Raw genomic sequence first — 17,292 nt, forward strand, 5'->3', positions numbered from 1 at the left:
ATAATGAAATGACATTAATTCCATAATTTATTAAACTCTTGAGATAAAATAATACACATGTTGAGATCCAATTAATAATAGTACATCTTCAAAATACAATAGCAAAAATCTTTCTTTTTGCACAAAAGCCACAAAATGTGAATATACTTCCCAGCAACTAAAACTAAGTCTCATGCAATTAAAACCAGAAAATATGTCAATGAGATTCACATATGATTAGCCTTATAAACATGCAAAGCAATCGGATTAATAATATTGCATAAACAAAATTATGTGCAGCATATTGAAATTGTATAATCCAAAAAAATGAAGGTTCGCCTATAGATTCACAACTATTTATTGCCAAATGTACCCAAGATTTTATGGAACAACACTGAATTCAATCCATTGAACATGTAGAGTGCAATATCGTTTTGAAGATTCCATTATAAATTTTCAATTGAAGAATGAATAAAAGGTAAGGGCAAGTTTGGTTATGTTTTTTGTTTGTTTATTTTTTTTATTTGCAAAAATAGCTACGAATATTAGGAAACATTTTTTGGTAAGCTATTGCTCTTGAAAAAAAATTAGTATGTTAGAAATTTTAAAAAACACAGCATGAAGTGCTTTCGTTTGTTTTCAAAAAACCTATTATGAAAACAAGAAGCAAATACACAGTCAAAAATTTTTCTGTATGAACAAAAAACAAAACAAAAAAACAAACATACCATAAACAATCCAGCCAAGCCTGGGAGAAAAAAATATGCAAAAAAAACCTTCAATCCATAAATGTGCTACTCCCCCGGTATGATAAAGGAAACACTGAAACCTCCTACCACATTGCACCATTTAAAAGCCAACATATACCTCAAGGATACTCTATCATGCAGATGTCAGTGAGAGTCGCCTCAAAGATGACGCCACCCAAAAACGCGGCATCTTAATGATCAAACGTCACTATTCCTTTTTATCCTCATCATAGATCTAAAAATAAAACCCTTAAAAATAGCAACTAGTGTCTCAAATATCCGACTAACAGTTCGACGACGATTTCACCTTCCTAGCATGAAAGCATGCATCATAAAACAGCAACGATCGAGCTAATTATCCCCACGGATCGTAAGGAAAACCATAGAAAAAAGAACTCCCCGCCTAAATACCTTCGTGTAGAAGCTAAGAACACCATCGATTCGCCATTAACATCGAGATGCAGTGACGAACAGTGATCGAAGCAAAAAAAAGGCGATAAATGCCGACAGCATTAGGATAAGCTTACCTCCTTTGCTCTATTCTCGATTAGACCAATCACAAAGCTTGAGTGATCGCCGCCTACGCCCTCTTCTTCCATTCCGAACCCTGGTCACGTAACGAATAGCTCGGTAGCTGCAGGCTGCAGCTACGAAGAATGGCGATAATCTGAGAAGTATCACTGCCGGGTGTCGGGTAGGGCCGCTATTTATACCATGGTTACGGGATTGGCTAGTGGGCCAAAGTGGGCTCCGAGTATTCGTAAATTCTATGCTATTATTTCTAACAGAATTTATTATGTGCGGTGTCTAGATGTGTCCGAAGATTTAGGTTTTATTTGAGACGATTTTTTTTCTGTTTCTTAAAACCTTTTTAGTACAAAAGTTAACTTTTTATACTAGAAAATCGTTTTAAGAAACAGAAAGAAAATCGTCCCAAATGAAACTTTATTTGAATGCGCCACATATTATGTATTACGTGACGTGATGCATTTAAACTTCAGATGGGTCTCGACACCACAAGTAATAATTTTTTTGGAGATTTAAATACATACTACTTTATTTTATATTATTTGCATATCTAATATTTAAAATATTAATATTACATATCTACTACCCATAGAAAAAATTTGGGTGCATAGAATGAAATATTAAATTTTATGAGATGGTATGAATAGTATAAATGAATTATAAGAGTGGTATATTTGATATTAAAGTTGTATATGATTGATAGACATGTAATATTAATGTTTTGATGTTAGATATGTAAATAATATGAAATAAAATGATATGCATGTAAATTTCCCTAATTTGTTTCATTCAATCATTCCTAAGGGAAGTGTGATTGTCCTATTTAGAAGGATCTGGTCGTTAATCATTTCTTCTATGTGAATCTAAAAAACATTATGGTGGCAATAATTAAATTAATTTAATTAAGAGAATAATAAATTATAAAAATAGATCATATATATTGTGACTCATATATACTCATTTAAAACAGTTCAAATAGAAGTTTTCGCGTGAGGGAGTGTGAGCTCGGGACCGCGCGGCGACGCTGTCCTCGGGACGCGATCGCCGAACAGCTAGGCAGTCGGCTGCACGGGCTGGGCGCAAGCAGGGCGGGCGGGCAGTGCGGTCAGAGCCTCATTCCAGGTCATTTCGGGTCATTCCTAGGTTCCTGGGTCAACCCGAACCCAACCCGCTTCTGGTTCGGGTCAACCCAAACCCTAAATTTTCAGGTTGGGTTTGGGTCGGGTCCAATATTGACAGCTCTAATCTGAAATATGGTTGAACTGGTTTCGAACAATGTTCTATGAAGTATCAAGTTAATTCGAACAGGTCAATATTGATCTAACATTATTGGAATTAGATTTAAATTTTGTTCTAATCCAATTTGTACCTTCTTCATGCGGGTTTGTAGAAGGTTCAAGTTAGTTTAGACCTACGCCCAATCTTATTTCATTGCGACAGTAATTCTTTTATATTTATGATGTAGCACAATGAGTATTATGGTGATGACATTGGACAAAACATTAGAGAATAAATTAATTAAAACCAGATAAGAAATTAGAATGATAAATAAATTATAGAATTTTAATTAGAATTGTCCAAACGGGGACCTAAATTTATTTTGACAATTTTTTTATCAACTTTTTTCATCTAGGTTTGGATTAGCAAAGAAATTTTAAAGCAAAAAAATAAACAATTCTAGCCATAATTAATTTGTCCAAATTTACAAATTATTTATAAATCAGATAAATACCGATTATGATATATTAAAATTTTAAAAATCAAAATTATTATTCATACTGTTTTGAAATTATGTATTTACTTTCAATTTCTATAATATTTATATTTTTAATAAAATATATGATCAAAATTAACATAGACAAAGTGAAGAATCTGGATTTGCTACACTTTTTTATATTTTTTCATAGATTGATATGTGATGTCATAACTGTTGTTTGGTTCATCGTCATGCTATTGATTGGACTGCTGGATCTATAGGTGGGCGTCAACATAGCATGTTTTATTTACAAAGAGTTAGAAAACCTTCATATTTGCATAATATATCTTTTACAAGAAAATAAAATCATTATTTACAAAGCACATTATCTGGAGAATTACCAATGCTAATAGATACTCTAAGATCATTGAAGCATTGCTTAGCGTATCCATTTCACTCTTTCAAGAGTAGTTCCATAGGATTCAAGGAAAATTATGCAGCATATATGAGAACCACATGATGATAATATTGGACAAATCATATGAGCACTAGTAAGCAAATAAGCTTAAGCCAAACAAAGACCTAGAAAAAAAATGATTAAAGACTTTTCATCATACTTTGTATTTTCTTGTGTGTCTTGATTATCATAAAAGGCTTATTTTTTGTAATTTTTTAATTTTTTTATAATTTGGACATTGCCAAAATTTGAAATATTAAAATTCAAAATTTGAAACTTTGAAATTTTTAATTTTTTGAAATTTGAAGTGTAGATTGATTTACATGTAGGAAATGCTAAATTGAAATAAAATAGAATTAATTGTTAAGAAAAAAAATTATAGACCAACTTCTAAGTAGTTATAGATGGCCTCCTCTTTAAAAGAGGTAGTTAAACATTTTCAAAATGTTCATAACTATCATGCCCCGAGATTTAAAGTGGAAGAATTTCATTTCTTTTCCCTTTATTCATTTATCGTTAGTCTTATAATTCAATTAATAATCAATATTTTTTTACAATTATATATGACTAATTTCATTAATGAAGAATTATTATAAACACCAACAAAAAATATAATTATATTACTACAGTTAATATTTACATTCCAATATAACATCTAAAATCCCAAAATAGTATGTACCAGCCATGACATGTTACAAAAGATTACTTAACGCTAGAGAACTGAAAATAAAGTAAAACTATCATCACTGCATAATATTAGGCTGCAGACTCTTTCTCTTTATCTTAAAAATCATGTAATGAGCATAAAAGTCCAACAAGTGTCACAACCTGACCTGGTATGACTTTGAGGTTATACCGTATCCGATTGTGACTAGACTAACCCTAAGATCTAGTTGGAGAAGTATGAAAATAAAACTTTTAATTTATATACTACAAAGAGCCACGATTGAATGCATATAAAGCATAAGACCATATATCGAAATGATTCTTTTATGTATCATAAAAAATGCATACAATCTAGAGTATCTACAACAATACTTGGCAATAGATAACATAACCAAATAAAAGTCAAGCCAACATAAATAAAAATAATCAAACCAAAAGGCATACCTACAACATTGTTAGGAGCCTGCTATCCAAACTACTCAACTCGCTCCTTATCCTTTCCTTGGCCTGAAAATAGAAGCAAAATTAGTAATGAGCTAACACGGCTAAGTAGTTAATCACAGTCTAAAATAAAAATCAATAACTAAAATAAAAAATACTGAAAATATTGTGTTGTAATAATAAACTGTTGTATTGTAAAAAAATTTAAAACCTAAATATATATTGATACCAAATGCATTTAATTAACCAATGAATTGTACTAAAATTGAAATATAAATAGATATCTTATAGTAATTTTTAGAGTAATCATTAGGCTCCAGCATCCTAACATATCTCATATCAGAATCCCACCTCGTTAGCCTATCGGCTTCGACATAATAGAATTTCACCATAGTTGCCCACTGACATCGGTATAATAGAATCCCACCTTTCGTCACCCGCTAGTACCTGAATAACAAAATCTCACCTCAATCGTCCATTAGCACCATTATAATAAAATCCTATCTCAATTGCCTACTGGCACTAGCATAATAGAATCCCATCTCGGTTGCTCTTTGGCAATAGCATAACAGAATAGTACACCGGTCATCCGTTGGTGCATGCATAATAAAATCTCACCTCGGCCGTTCACTAGATCCAATATAACATCACATCACGTCATATCATATCATATCATATTTCTTTCCTATTTTTGAAGAATTTCATTAATTAAAGCATAATTGTACTAAATTCAGAAATTGCCAAGATGACTTAATGTTAGGCAACAAAAATACTACTAAGAAAAAAATTATAATTTCAAAACATTATAAAATTAATAGAGATTGTGTAAAACATCATTCCAAAGCTCTAATTGAACTAAAATACTATTTTTAGATGTCAAAATAAATTTTTGAATATGTAAAAATGACTGCTTTTCCAAAATTACTAGGTAAAAAATTTGTATAATATACTTAAAATATTTATAATCTCAATCTATATAATATATAAAAAGTTACATTGTAAAAGTTTTATCAAAATAAAGTTATCCTCATTTTTCGGCAATGAAAATATAAATTTGATCAAAAAATCTTAAAAAATATCAAATTATTGAAAACTGAAATAGGCAAAAAGTAACCTACCTCAACATGAGCAAATTTCTCAACCTTGTCGATGGACAAAAATGACTCTACAACTATCAAAACCTAACTTTTTTTTCTCTCTCTCTCTCTCCTCTCTTTTCTCTCAAATTTTCTCATCCTTTTCTTTGTTAACAAAAATGAGAAAGAAAATAAATGAATTTAATAACTAATATAAGTGGCATTAGATTTTTTTAATAAATTAATAAAAGAATATAAATATAATTATTCTAGATTTTAGCATAAAATTCATATAATTCTTTTTATATCTTCAAATATAGAGATCCAAAAATTATAAAAAATAAAAGTTAGCTAAGCATGTCTAGAATTATCGGGTGAAATCGATTTACAAAACATACACCTAATGATTCTAGAAAGCCCATTTGTACTGACATATGTAAATTTCATAAGAAATTATACTAGTGCTCAAAAATTATGAAAAAATAGTATGTTTAATTAAATCATTATTATATTTTTCTATGAAAACGGCAGTTTTTAAGTTGGACTTATATAACTTGAAATAAATTTTTACTAAAATAGATAAAATCATCTTTTTTTTTATTTTTAATAGTCCACCCGCCTTAAAAAATATTATCCTCGACATTTTCAGACCAAACTAAGTCAGTCTAAACTTGGATACAATTGTCTCATCTCAGATTTCTTCTCCTAAGTAGCATCTATGGCGATCATGTACTTTCATTGCATCTTGACCATCGGAATATGTTGCTCCTCAATTTCCTCACAATATATGCTAGAATCCTATATGATAATTCCCTATAATGAAGACTCAGATGAACCTCCATATCATTAGCTAATAATCTCTTTATATAATTAGATACTCACTTTCTTAAAGAAGATATATAAAATGTATTGTATATCTAACATATCATCGTGCAATAATAATCCATAAGCAAAACTAATAATCATTTCAACAATCTCAAAATGTCCAATATATCTTGGACTCAGCTTAGTATTTCTTCCAAATTTGTTAACACCTATTATCATGCTGATTTAACATAAATAAAATCACCAACATGAAATTCCACAAACCTATATTTTTATCATAATATTTCTTTTGTCTATCTTGTGCAGCTCCTAATCTTTCTCTGATCCGATGAATCTTTATTGTAATCTCATCCATAAAAGCCTATCTTATCACATGTATATCACTCACCTTTATCAAAGTCAAAGTGGTTCAACACTTCTTACCATACATGGCTTCATAAGGATCCAATCCTATATTGGATTGAAAATTGTTATCGTACGCAAGTTCTATAAGTAGAATATGATCCTCCCAACTAGGGGTGTAAACGAGTCGAGTCGAGCTCGAGTCAGGGGGTGTTCGAGCTTGACTCGTGAGCCCAATGTCGAGCTCGAACTCGAGCTCGAACTCGAGTCGAGCTTAAAAGTCGAGCTCGAGCTCGACTCGCGATACTGTAACGAGCCATCGAGCTGCTCGTCGAGCCGCTCATTTTGCTTTCCCGCCCAGCCTTCTATTTTCCCGCCCAGTTTACCGATGGTATTATAGAGCTACGACATTCCCAAAAAAAAAAAAGCTATTGCATTGGGAGAAAAAAAAAGCTGCTGCAGCATTTATTATGCCTATTATTATATTATTTGAAAGGAAAAAAAGCTGCCAGCATTTATTAATATTTGTTAGAATAGACATTTGAGAGAAGACTTTTTGAATTTTTATATAGAGCTGCCCATTTTGGTAGAAAAAAACTGACAGTATAGCATGAATAATGTGCGTCATATAGAATCTCAGCTCGTAGATCACCAACAGATGGAACACATAATCTATCTTTACAAAAAATGATACCATGATCAAATAGAGAGAGTTCACATCTCTTACCAGTCTTAATATAATCACTCAATATCTAATACTCTCTATCTGATTTTTGAGCTTCTTTAATTCTTTCATGTATAATATGCTGAATAATCATTTGAGTTAATAATTTTGGAGCTTCATCATTAAATATCACTCATATCTCTAACTTCTCCAAATCTCAAATGAGAACATCTATAAAATGTTAGCAATGAAAAAGAAGTACTTGACAACTTCCTACTCAAAGTATCTGCCACTACATTTACCATACTAAGTTGATACTTAATAGATAAATCATAATCCATGATAAGCTCTTATTACCTTCTCCGTCTCAAATTCAAATCATTCTGAGTAAAAATATGCTTCAAGCTCTGATGATTAGTAATGATAACACATTTGACTTTGTACAAGTAATGCCTATAAATATTTAATGTAAATATGTCAGCAGCTAACTCCATATCATGTGTCGGATAGTTCCTCCCATGTGGTTTTGATTATCGAGATACATATGCAATAACTTTACCATGCTACATTAGCACGCATCCCAATCCTCTAAATGATGCATCACTAAAAACTTAAAAACCATATATACCTGAAGGAATAGTCATAATCAGAGCAGAAGTCAAACGATTTTCTATCAATAAAAACTCTCCTCACATGCACTCCGGAGTCCATATGAAAGCTACTAACTTCTGAATCAATATGGTTAATGGTAAAGAAATTTGAGAAAACTCATAAAAAAACTTTTGATATTAACCAACCAAGCCTAAGAACCTACGAACTTCAAAAATTTTAGAAGGCATTGGCCAATTAGAAACAGTCTGAACCTTCTTAGGATCTATTATAATTCATACACTGCTCATGACATATCCAAAAAATAAAATACTACTCAACCAAAACTTACACTTCAAGATTTTAGCATATAATTGATGCTGCCTAAGAATCTCTAGAGCAATCCTTAAGTGTGTTGTATGCTCCTCCTCAGATATTGAATAGAATATCGTATATAAATACAATCACAAATTGGTCCAAATACTTTCTAAATTTTTTTCCATCAAATCTATGAAGACTACTGGGGAATTAGTCACACCGAACAACGTGATTAAAAAAATAAATAATGTCAGTACAATATACTTATTGCGTCCAGGAGTATTCGCGGCAGTAGAGAAATATAAAGTTTATCGTCTTAGCGTTGTACGAAAATCCGGCACGCAATCAGATAAGGAGAGAGGGTCTAGCATTTATGAGACACCAAGATTTTTACGTGGAAAACCCCTGAAAAAGGGGGAATTTTGCCTCGAGATTCGTGCCCGATCAAGATGATTTTGCGATGCCGTATCAATACTAAATGCAATCTTCGCCGCATCCTTTGTTCTCACTTTTAGATGATTATAACTAGATCGTTGATCAATCTTAAAAAAAAGAAATGAACATCCATCCAACTGTTCAAATAAGTCATCAATCCTAAACAAAGGTTACTTATTTTTTATACTTATTTTATTCAGATCTATACAATTGATGCACATCCGTAAGGTTCCATCTTTCTTCTTGATAAATAATACAAGTGCTCCCTACAAAGACATGCTGAGATGGATAAAGCCTATATCCACCAACTCCTGGAGTTCCTTAGGGGGCTTCCAACACGGAGCCTTAGAGATAGGAGTAGTGCCTAGAAAAATATCTATACAAAACTCTACCTCTCTGTTTGATGGTAAAGTCACTAACTCTTCAGGGAAAACATCAGAAAACTTCTAAACAATAGGGACACTACTCACAGATGTAGAAGAGAGTCTCGCATCTCTAATATACGCTACAAATACTCAATTACCTTTCCTCCAAAGCCTATCTACTTTTAGAGTAGAAATCAAACAAGAAATAATATTACTTATTCCCTAAAATACAAAGCTCTCACCATATTCAAACAAAGCCACTTTCTTTTTCAAGCACTCAATCTGAGCCCTATATTGACTCATCCACTCCATACCCTTTAAGATAGTCTATGCTTCAAGATCAGTCAATCAATACGGTAGAGGGAGAATTACTGTTATCGAGTGAGACGATTTTCTCTCTATGAGGTTATTTGGTTTGTTGAAAAAGAAACTCATAGTAAAATGAATGAAATGTATTTGAAATATTTAAAGTTATTTAGATTAGTGTAAAATGAAGGTAAGAGTTTTTTTTTTTTTTTTTTTTTAAATTTTTAAATTTGGGTTTAAGTTAAAAGAATGCAATGTAAGTTCAAATAATGGTAGTGGTAGACAGTTAGTGGCAGTGATAGGGGCCAATAAGGGGCGAGAGGTTGCACCGGAGGGCAACAACATGCAACGACGATCGCAGTGGACGACCGAGGGCAGTGACAACAATGGCTTGTGGGAGGCCTTTGGCAGCGGTGGGTGGTGCTGTTTGGCAACAGCTGACTACAAGTGGCAATGGCTGGCATTGATCAATGCTTGGTGGCGGGTGACAACAATGTAGTTAGCTTGCGATGGAACTAAGAAGTGAAAAAAATGAACTAAGAAGTGAAAAAAATGAATTCATTAAAATTTAGGCGAGATTACAATACATCAAAAAGGAACTAAGGAGTGGCATTGAAATATTTAGGCGAGATTACAATACATCAAAAAGGAACTAAGAAGTGAAAAAAATGAATTCATTAAAATTTTACATTGCATTCATTTTGTTTTTAATAAATAAAACACCCAAAATTTTGTTTCCCATGCATTTGGATTGCCTTGCATCCCTTTTTACCTTATAAAAAAAATCTTATGTAGTAACCATCAATAAATCAATCACCCTAAGTCAACTGGAGTGAATCAGCTTAAAATAGTAATTTGAATATAAAACCGAGTTCTCGAATTCTCGAGCAACCAAATATTCAATATAAAGATGATGCAAAATATTATATTAGATGATGCAAAATGATATATATATATATATATATATATAGGGAGACATTTAGGTCAATTAAAACAAACTTACATGCACATTATATACGCAACATTTGAACCCAAGTCCTCTTAGTTGTAGCGAGAGCTACCAACCAACAAATCAAGAAGAGATGCGTTGCAAAATGATATATAAAAAAATAAAAATAGGAGAGACAAATATATATAATCGTTTTTGGAAGTAAATAGACAAATTTAATTTTGTTTGTTTAAGCTTGATTCAATTCTGAACTTTAAAAAAATGTTCCAATTTAATTCAATTGCTAATTTAAATAAACTTAAATGAGTATTTATAAGGTGGAGCTCAAATTGTTCAACTAATATATTAATATACTAACAATCCTAGATATTGCTATTATTTATATGCCATAAATAGTTTTTCTTATTAGCATAAATTAATATTTTATTTATAAATTTAATTTGAGGAGTTTGTCTCACGTTAAATAATAGTATAGCCTAATTTTTTTTGTTGGGACTTCATATAATGAATTTCTTGCCTAAGCCCCGGAGTGGTAAATGAAGGTATTCAGAAATTCACAAAATATAAGGACCGAAGCTTAAATCGGAGGAAGTTGAAAGGGTGCGGAGATCGACACCAAGGTGTTGCAGTGTGATCAGATCTCATCCCAGCACGGAACCAAATATCTCCGGCTGCTGGGATCTCGGCGGCTGGTGGATGCCCCTGCCGCTTCCTACTATTCAATCATCTGTAGTCCTTCCTTCTCTATAAATCTGATTACAATTTGGTTCTTTTTGTGTGCAGATCTAAGATATCTTGGATCTCATTTGTTATCGTCATCGCCCTCCATCTGGTCTAGATCCGGATAGCTTTGGACCTCACCTGTACGGCGTTTTTGGATTTCGTGAGCAACTGAGGGGTAGGGTTTTTTGAGATCCATACGCGTATTAGGGACGGAGCAAGGCAAAGATGCTGACCAAGTTCGAGACCAAGAGTAATCGGGTGAAGGGGCTTAGCTTTCATAGCAAGAGGCCGTGGATCCTTGCCAGCCTCCACAGCGGTGTGATACAGCTATGGGACTATCGCATGGGAACCCTCATAGACCGCTTCGACGAGCACGATGGACCTGTTCGTGGAGTCCACTTCCATAAATCGCAGCCCCTATTTGTCTCTGGAGGTGAGAAGTATACCCTTTTGCTCCTCCCGATTGGTTTTGATTTACTGCATTTTGAGGTGTTGCTCTGGAATTAGTCTATCGTATTGCTCAGATCTATCATGTTTTTTTCTTCAATTGCATTTCTGACTATTCTTTTTATTGCGATACTTAGATCTATCCAGTTTTTACTGCCATTGCATTTAATTGGTCTTTTTTGGTTTTATACTGGATTGTTTTTGGAATTTGATCTCTACCTGCCATATTTTTATATATTTATTGTGTGTGATCCAATTGGTATGTTTGTTGATGAAATGATCTCATGTTTGACTGCAGTATGAAGCATGAATGATTCCCTGATTATCTTCTTTACACATTCTGCCTCTTTCCCGCGATGATCCTTCCATGGAATGATAGAAAATTCCAACATCTATCAAGAGATTTACAGAAGTTTGTGCATGATAATAATGACAGTAACAACGAAAATAATGTTGTCTTGCAGGTGATGATTACAAGATCAAGGTCTGGAACTACAAAACTCACCGTTGCTTGTTCACTCTGCTTGGGCACTTAGACTATATTCGTACTGTACAATTCCATGATGAGTATCCTTGGATTGTTAGCGCAAGTGATGATCAAACGATTAGGATTTGGAACTGGCAGTCTCGTACCTGCATTTCAGTTTTGACCGGCCACAACCACTATGTGATGTGCGCATCATTTCATCCAAAGGAGGATCTCATTGTATCTGCTTCTCTTGATCAGACTGTTCGTGTTTGGGATATTGGCGCTCTGAGGAAGAAAACGGTGTCTCCAGCTGATGATATTTTGCGTCTGAGCCAAATGAATACTGATCTGTTTGGTGGTGTTGATGCGGTTGTGAAATATGTCTTGGAAGGTCATGATCGGGGAGTCAATTGGGCATCTTTTCATCCTAACCTGCCTCTCATTGTTTCTGGAGCTGATGACCGGCAAGTAAAATTATGGAGAATGAATGGTAATCCCTAGAAAATCTGTTTAGTCTCTGTATCATAGCTTGCATTATAATTGCATATTTGATATGTGCTTACTAAATTTTTTCGTACCAATTATATCTATACTATTAAAAAGATAGCTTTTAGAATGCATTGTGCACTAAGCTAATACAAAGCTTAAAGTTCATCTAAGCATATCTAAAAGATTGACCAAATAGGCAAAGATAAATGATGTTTGTAAAATTTTTAAATGATTTTATATGTATTTTTGTAAAGATTTTGAAGAAAAATATGATGCAAACTATAATTCATTTGGTTACTTAGCAATTATATATGATCCACAAGTTTCTTTCTAATAAAATGATGTACATGCACTTAAGGTAGATAAAATAGTGAATTTTTTAGGAGTTTATATAGGAATTTAATTGAGGCATATATTATTTGAATTTGTTTGTATCATAATATAAAAATATAAGTATATTTTGAATTATAATTTAAAATGATGAGATGGATTTTTTGTTTTTTTTTTTAAATGGAGTACTGAGATTCTTTTTTGTACAATACTAAGTTCGTTTTTAATACTAGTATATAGATTAATATAGTTCTAAATGTTTTACGAGACATGCCAAATCCAGTTAAATGTTTTACGAGACATGCCAAATGCAGTTAAATGTTTTACAAGACATGCAATACCAAGTTCTAAATTTTTTAATAGCAATATATATTAATGCCTTGGATTACATACATTCAATGCATTTTTCACTCGGGATAAATTTCTTTTTGAAGTATTCAAGTAACGGGCATTTGATGCATGCGCATTTTATAAGCAACATTACATGAGAATCATCAACTGATGCAATAGTTGCTTCTACATTATAAAAAGTTCTAACACTTGCATTTTTCTTTTGTAGATACAAAGGCATGGGAAGTGGACACATTGAGAGGGCATATGAATAATGTTTCTTGTGTGATGTTTCATGCAAAGCAAGATATCATTGTGTCCAACTCTGAGGACAAAAGCATTCGTATCTGGGATGCTACTAAGCGCACGGCCATTCAGACATTTCGCCGTGAGCATGATCGTTTTTGGATTCTGTCCGCACATCCAGAAATGAATCTTCTCGCAGCTGGCCATGACAGTGGAATGATTGTATTCAAATTAGAGAGAGAGCGTCCTGCTTTCTCTGTTACTGGAGACTGCTTGTATTATGTCAAAGACCGTTTTCTGAGGTTTTATGAATTTTCACATCAGAAAGATAATCAGGTGGTTCCAATAAGGAGGCCTGGATCTGTGAGCTTGAACCAGGGACCAAGAACACTCTCTTTCAGTCCCACAGAGAATGCTGTTTTAATCTGCTCTGATGCAGATGGGGGCACTTATGAACTCTATAATGTTCCCAAAGACAATGTTGGAAGGGCAGATGTTGTGCAGGATGCAAAGAAAGGAGGAGGAGGGTCTGCTGTTTTTGTGGCCCGCAACAGGTTTGCCGTGCTCGACAAGAGCACCAATCAAGCATTAGTCAAGAATCTCAAGAATGAAATTGTAAAAAAAAGTCCCCTTCCTATTGCTACAGATGCAATCTTTTACGCTGGAACAGGGAATCTGTTGTGTAGGGCTGAAGATAAAGTAGTTATATTCGACCTTCAGCAGCGTCTTATTCTGGGGGAACTTCAGGTCCCTGCTGTCAAATATATCGTTTGGTCGAGCGACATGGAAACTGTTGCATTACTCAGCAAGCATGTTATAGTTATTGCCAACAAGAAACTTGTTCACCTTTGTACATTGCATGAGACAATTCGTGTGAAAAGTGGTGCCTGGGATGAGAGTGGTGTCTTCATCTATACAACCCTTAACCACATCAAGTATTGCCTTCCTAATGGGGATAGTGGTATTATTAGGACTCTTGATGTTCCTATATACTTGACCAAGGTATCTGGCAACAGTGTTTATTGTTTGGATCGTGATGGGAAGAACCGGGTCATAACAATTGATGCTACAGAGTATATCTTCAAGCTTGCTCTTCTGAGGAAGAAATATGACCATGTTATGAGCATGATAAAAAATTCACAGTTGTGTGGACAGGCTGTGATTGCATACTTACAACAAAAAGGTTTTCCTGAAGTTGCTCTTCACTTTGTTAAAGATGAGAGAACCAGATTCAACTTGGCTCTTGCGAGTGGTAACATCCAGATAGCTGTTGCTTCTGCAAAGGAGATAGATGAAAAGGACCACTGGTATAGGTTGGGCATTGAGGCTCTTCGACAAGGGAATACCAGCATTGTAGAATATGCTTATCAAAGGACTAAGAACTTTGAAAGGCTTTCATTTCTTTATCTTGTCACGGGAAATAAGGAGAAGCTATCAAAAATGCTGAGAATTGCTGAAATGAAGAATGATGTTATGGGTCAGTTCCATAATGCTATGTACCTAGGTGATATCCAGGAACGTGTGAAGATATTGGAGAACGCTGGCCACTTGCATCTTGCATATATCACAGCTTCAACTCATGGGCTCATTGAAACTGCTGAAAGGCTTGCTGCCGAATTGGGAGATGATATTCCTGTTATCCCCAAAGAGAAAACCCACTCTCTTCTTTTGCCACCTGCGCCTTTATTGAATGGCGGTGACTGGCCATTGTTGAGGGTTATGAGGGGCATTTTTGAAGGCGGATTGGATAATGCTAGCAGGCCAGGATATGAAGATGTAGAAGAAGAAGAAGCTTCTGGTGCGGACTGGGGTGATGAAGACTTGGACATTGTTGATGTTGAGCGGGTGATACAGAATGGGGATGCAGATGCCGAAGTTGATGATGTCGAAGCAAATGAAGAAAACGGGGGCTGGGATCTTGAAGATCTGGAGTTGCCTCCAGAAGCTGTCGCTCCAGTGGCAGCAGGTAATACCCGTGCATCAGTGTTTGTTGCCCCTACTCAAGGCATGTCTGTGAGCCAAATATGGATTCAGAAATCATCTCTTGCTGGGGAGCATGCTGCTGCTGGAAACTTTGACACAGCAATGCGCCTTCTTAATCGGCAGTTAGGAATAAATAATTTTTCTCCATTGAAGCAGATATTTATGGAATTATACACAGGCAGTCACACATATCTTCCTGCTTTTGCTGCGGCTCCAGTAATATCAATTGCTGTTGAGAAGGGGTGGACTGAGTCCACAAGTCCCAATGTGAGAAGTCCACCATCTCTAGTATTCAAGTTCTCACAATTGGATGAAAAACTCAAGGCTGCGTACCGAGCAACAACTGAGGGGAAGTTCCCTGAGGCCTTAAGGCTATTTCTCAATATCTTACACATTATCCCTATCATTGTTGTGGATTCTAGGAGGGAGGTTGATGAAGTCAAGGAGCTGATTGAGATTGCTAAAGAGTATGTTTTGGGCTTGAAGATCGAGGTCAAGAGAAAGGAAACTAAGGATGATGTGATTCGGCAGCAGGAGCTGGCAGCTTACTTTACAAACTGCAAGCTTCAAAAGGTTCACACCAGATTGGTACTTACTAGTGCCATGACAATTTGTTTCAAAGGAGGAAACTATGCTACAGCAACCCATTTTGCTAGGATGCTTTTGGAGAGTAGCCCAACCGATGCGCAAGCAAAGAAATCAAGGCAGGTTTTACAGGCCTGTGGTGACAAAAGAGATGCGCATCAGCTGAATTATGATTACAGAAATCCTTTTGTGGTATGTGGAGCCACCTTTGTTCCAATCTACCGTGGACAGAAAGATGTCTCATGTCCTTACTGTGGAGCTAGGTTTATCCCATCCATTCAAGGGAAGCTTTGCACTGTTTGTGAGATTGCAGTGGTGGGGGCAGATGCGTCCGGTCTTCTTTGTTCTCCTACACAGATGCGATAAATGCAGGTATTTACCGAGCAATCATTGTCTTTGTGTGTTTTCTATCAAGTTTGTCACGCCATATCTTTTTATGTTTCAGGCGAAAGAATAAAAACAGGTAATCATGTTTTTTAGCAGTTTGTTCAGTTTTTTTAATGTATGCTGCCCCTTTGAGCTGTAGGAATTTTGTAAGACATGTAGTTATCATTTGAAAGTTTATGTTAAAGAGTTCAATTTGCTTGAGAAATTGGTTTAAGTTTGGGTTTTATTTGAATGTGGCAAAGAATGCCCAAGCTCTTCATTGGGCGTTGTTGGTGAGTTCTTCTGGTTTGCAGTATGCATCATTCCATTTGAAGTCCTCCAGGGTTTTGCTTTTGTTGAAAGATCTATGCTGCTTTGAATTTACATGCAGTGATGATTTCTATCAAATTTAAAGTCATCTTCTGATAAGCAATCTTAGTAAAAAATTTGTTCGTTAATATTGCATAAGCAATGACATGACCTGTTGAATGTTCTTATGATTTTTGATTTGTTAATGTCAACTATATTGGCCCTCATATGTATTGATTGCTACAAGAAGTGATGCTATTTAATGCCGGGGTTGAAAGTATGATTGCCTTTCTTTTTTATTGCTCTTCACCGGTATGAATCTAGAATGTTGTACTCGCATGTATCGATGGTGATTGAGGTTTGGTTTGGGACAGTTTTTTTACTACTTTTTTATTGCCTTTCTGTTAGACCGGTCCTCTTTGGACCGGTCCAGCCGGGCCGGCTCGGTTTGTCTACAGGCGACGGGAAAGGGCGGACAAAGCAGGGGAGCCGGCGGAAGAGTGAAGAGCCGTTTGGGTGGGGTCCACTTGGTTTTGAATTTGTTTCTTGGAGCCAAAAGATGGGGGAGCAAGGGCAATTAGGTCCTTTTAGGTTATTTTTGAATTGTATGCATTAAGTAGGGAGAAAAGGA

At 34.8% G+C, this 17,292-nt stretch overlaps 2 protein-coding genes across 3 annotated transcripts in view; one reads left to right on the top strand and one right to left on the bottom strand.

The window, feature by feature from the left end:
* The window catches only part of LOC110101099 (DNA mismatch repair protein MSH4), a gene marked incomplete at its 3' end in the record, with an annotated part of 44,587 nt that extends 43,198 nt beyond the window's left edge, over window positions 1-1,389 (bottom strand). Inside the window, 1 exon segment of the mRNA XM_028695084.1 lies at window positions 1,256-1,389. Coding sequence (XP_028550917.1) covers window positions 1,256-1,327 — 72 coding nt within the window.
* Window positions 1,390-10,875: 9,486 nt separating this feature from the next.
* Window positions 10,876-16,587, top strand: LOC110101100 (coatomer subunit alpha-3-like). Of its 2 annotated transcripts, none has more exons than XM_020828880.2 (4): window positions 10,876-11,004; window positions 11,168-11,540; window positions 12,019-12,513; window positions 13,402-16,587. In XM_020828880.2, exons 2-4 carry the CDS (start codon window positions 11,333-11,335, stop codon window positions 16,350-16,352), a joined length of 3,654 nt encoding a protein of 1,217 aa, XP_020684539.1. In that variant the 5' UTR covers window positions 10,876-11,004; window positions 11,168-11,332; the 3' UTR covers window positions 16,353-16,587. The 2 variants fall into 2 exon arrangements, with proteins under 2 accessions (XP_020684539.1, XP_020684538.1); XM_020828879.2 differs by having other exon boundaries at window positions 10,895-11,076.
* The last annotated feature ends 705 nt before the right edge of the window (window positions 16,588-17,292 follow it).

Source organism: Dendrobium catenatum, unplaced genomic scaffold, assembly GCF_001605985.2.
Source record: "Dendrobium catenatum unplaced genomic scaffold, ASM160598v2 fragScaff_scaffold_621, whole genome shotgun sequence".
Lineage (NCBI taxonomy): Eukaryota > Viridiplantae > Streptophyta > Magnoliopsida > Asparagales > Orchidaceae > Dendrobium > Dendrobium catenatum.

Coding starts and splice junctions, on each gene's coding strand:
- LOC110101100 (XM_020828880.2), top strand. CDS start 11,333: ATGCTGACCAAGTTCGAGACCAAGAGTAATCGGGTGAAGGGGCTTAGC. Junction 11,541..12,018: donor GCCCCTATTTGTCTCTGGAG/GTGAGAAGTATA, acceptor GTTGTCTTGCAG/GTGATGATTACAAGATCAAG. Junction 12,514..13,401: donor AAAATTATGGAGAATGAATG/GTAATCCCTAGA, acceptor TTTCTTTTGTAG/ATACAAAGGCATGGGAAGTG.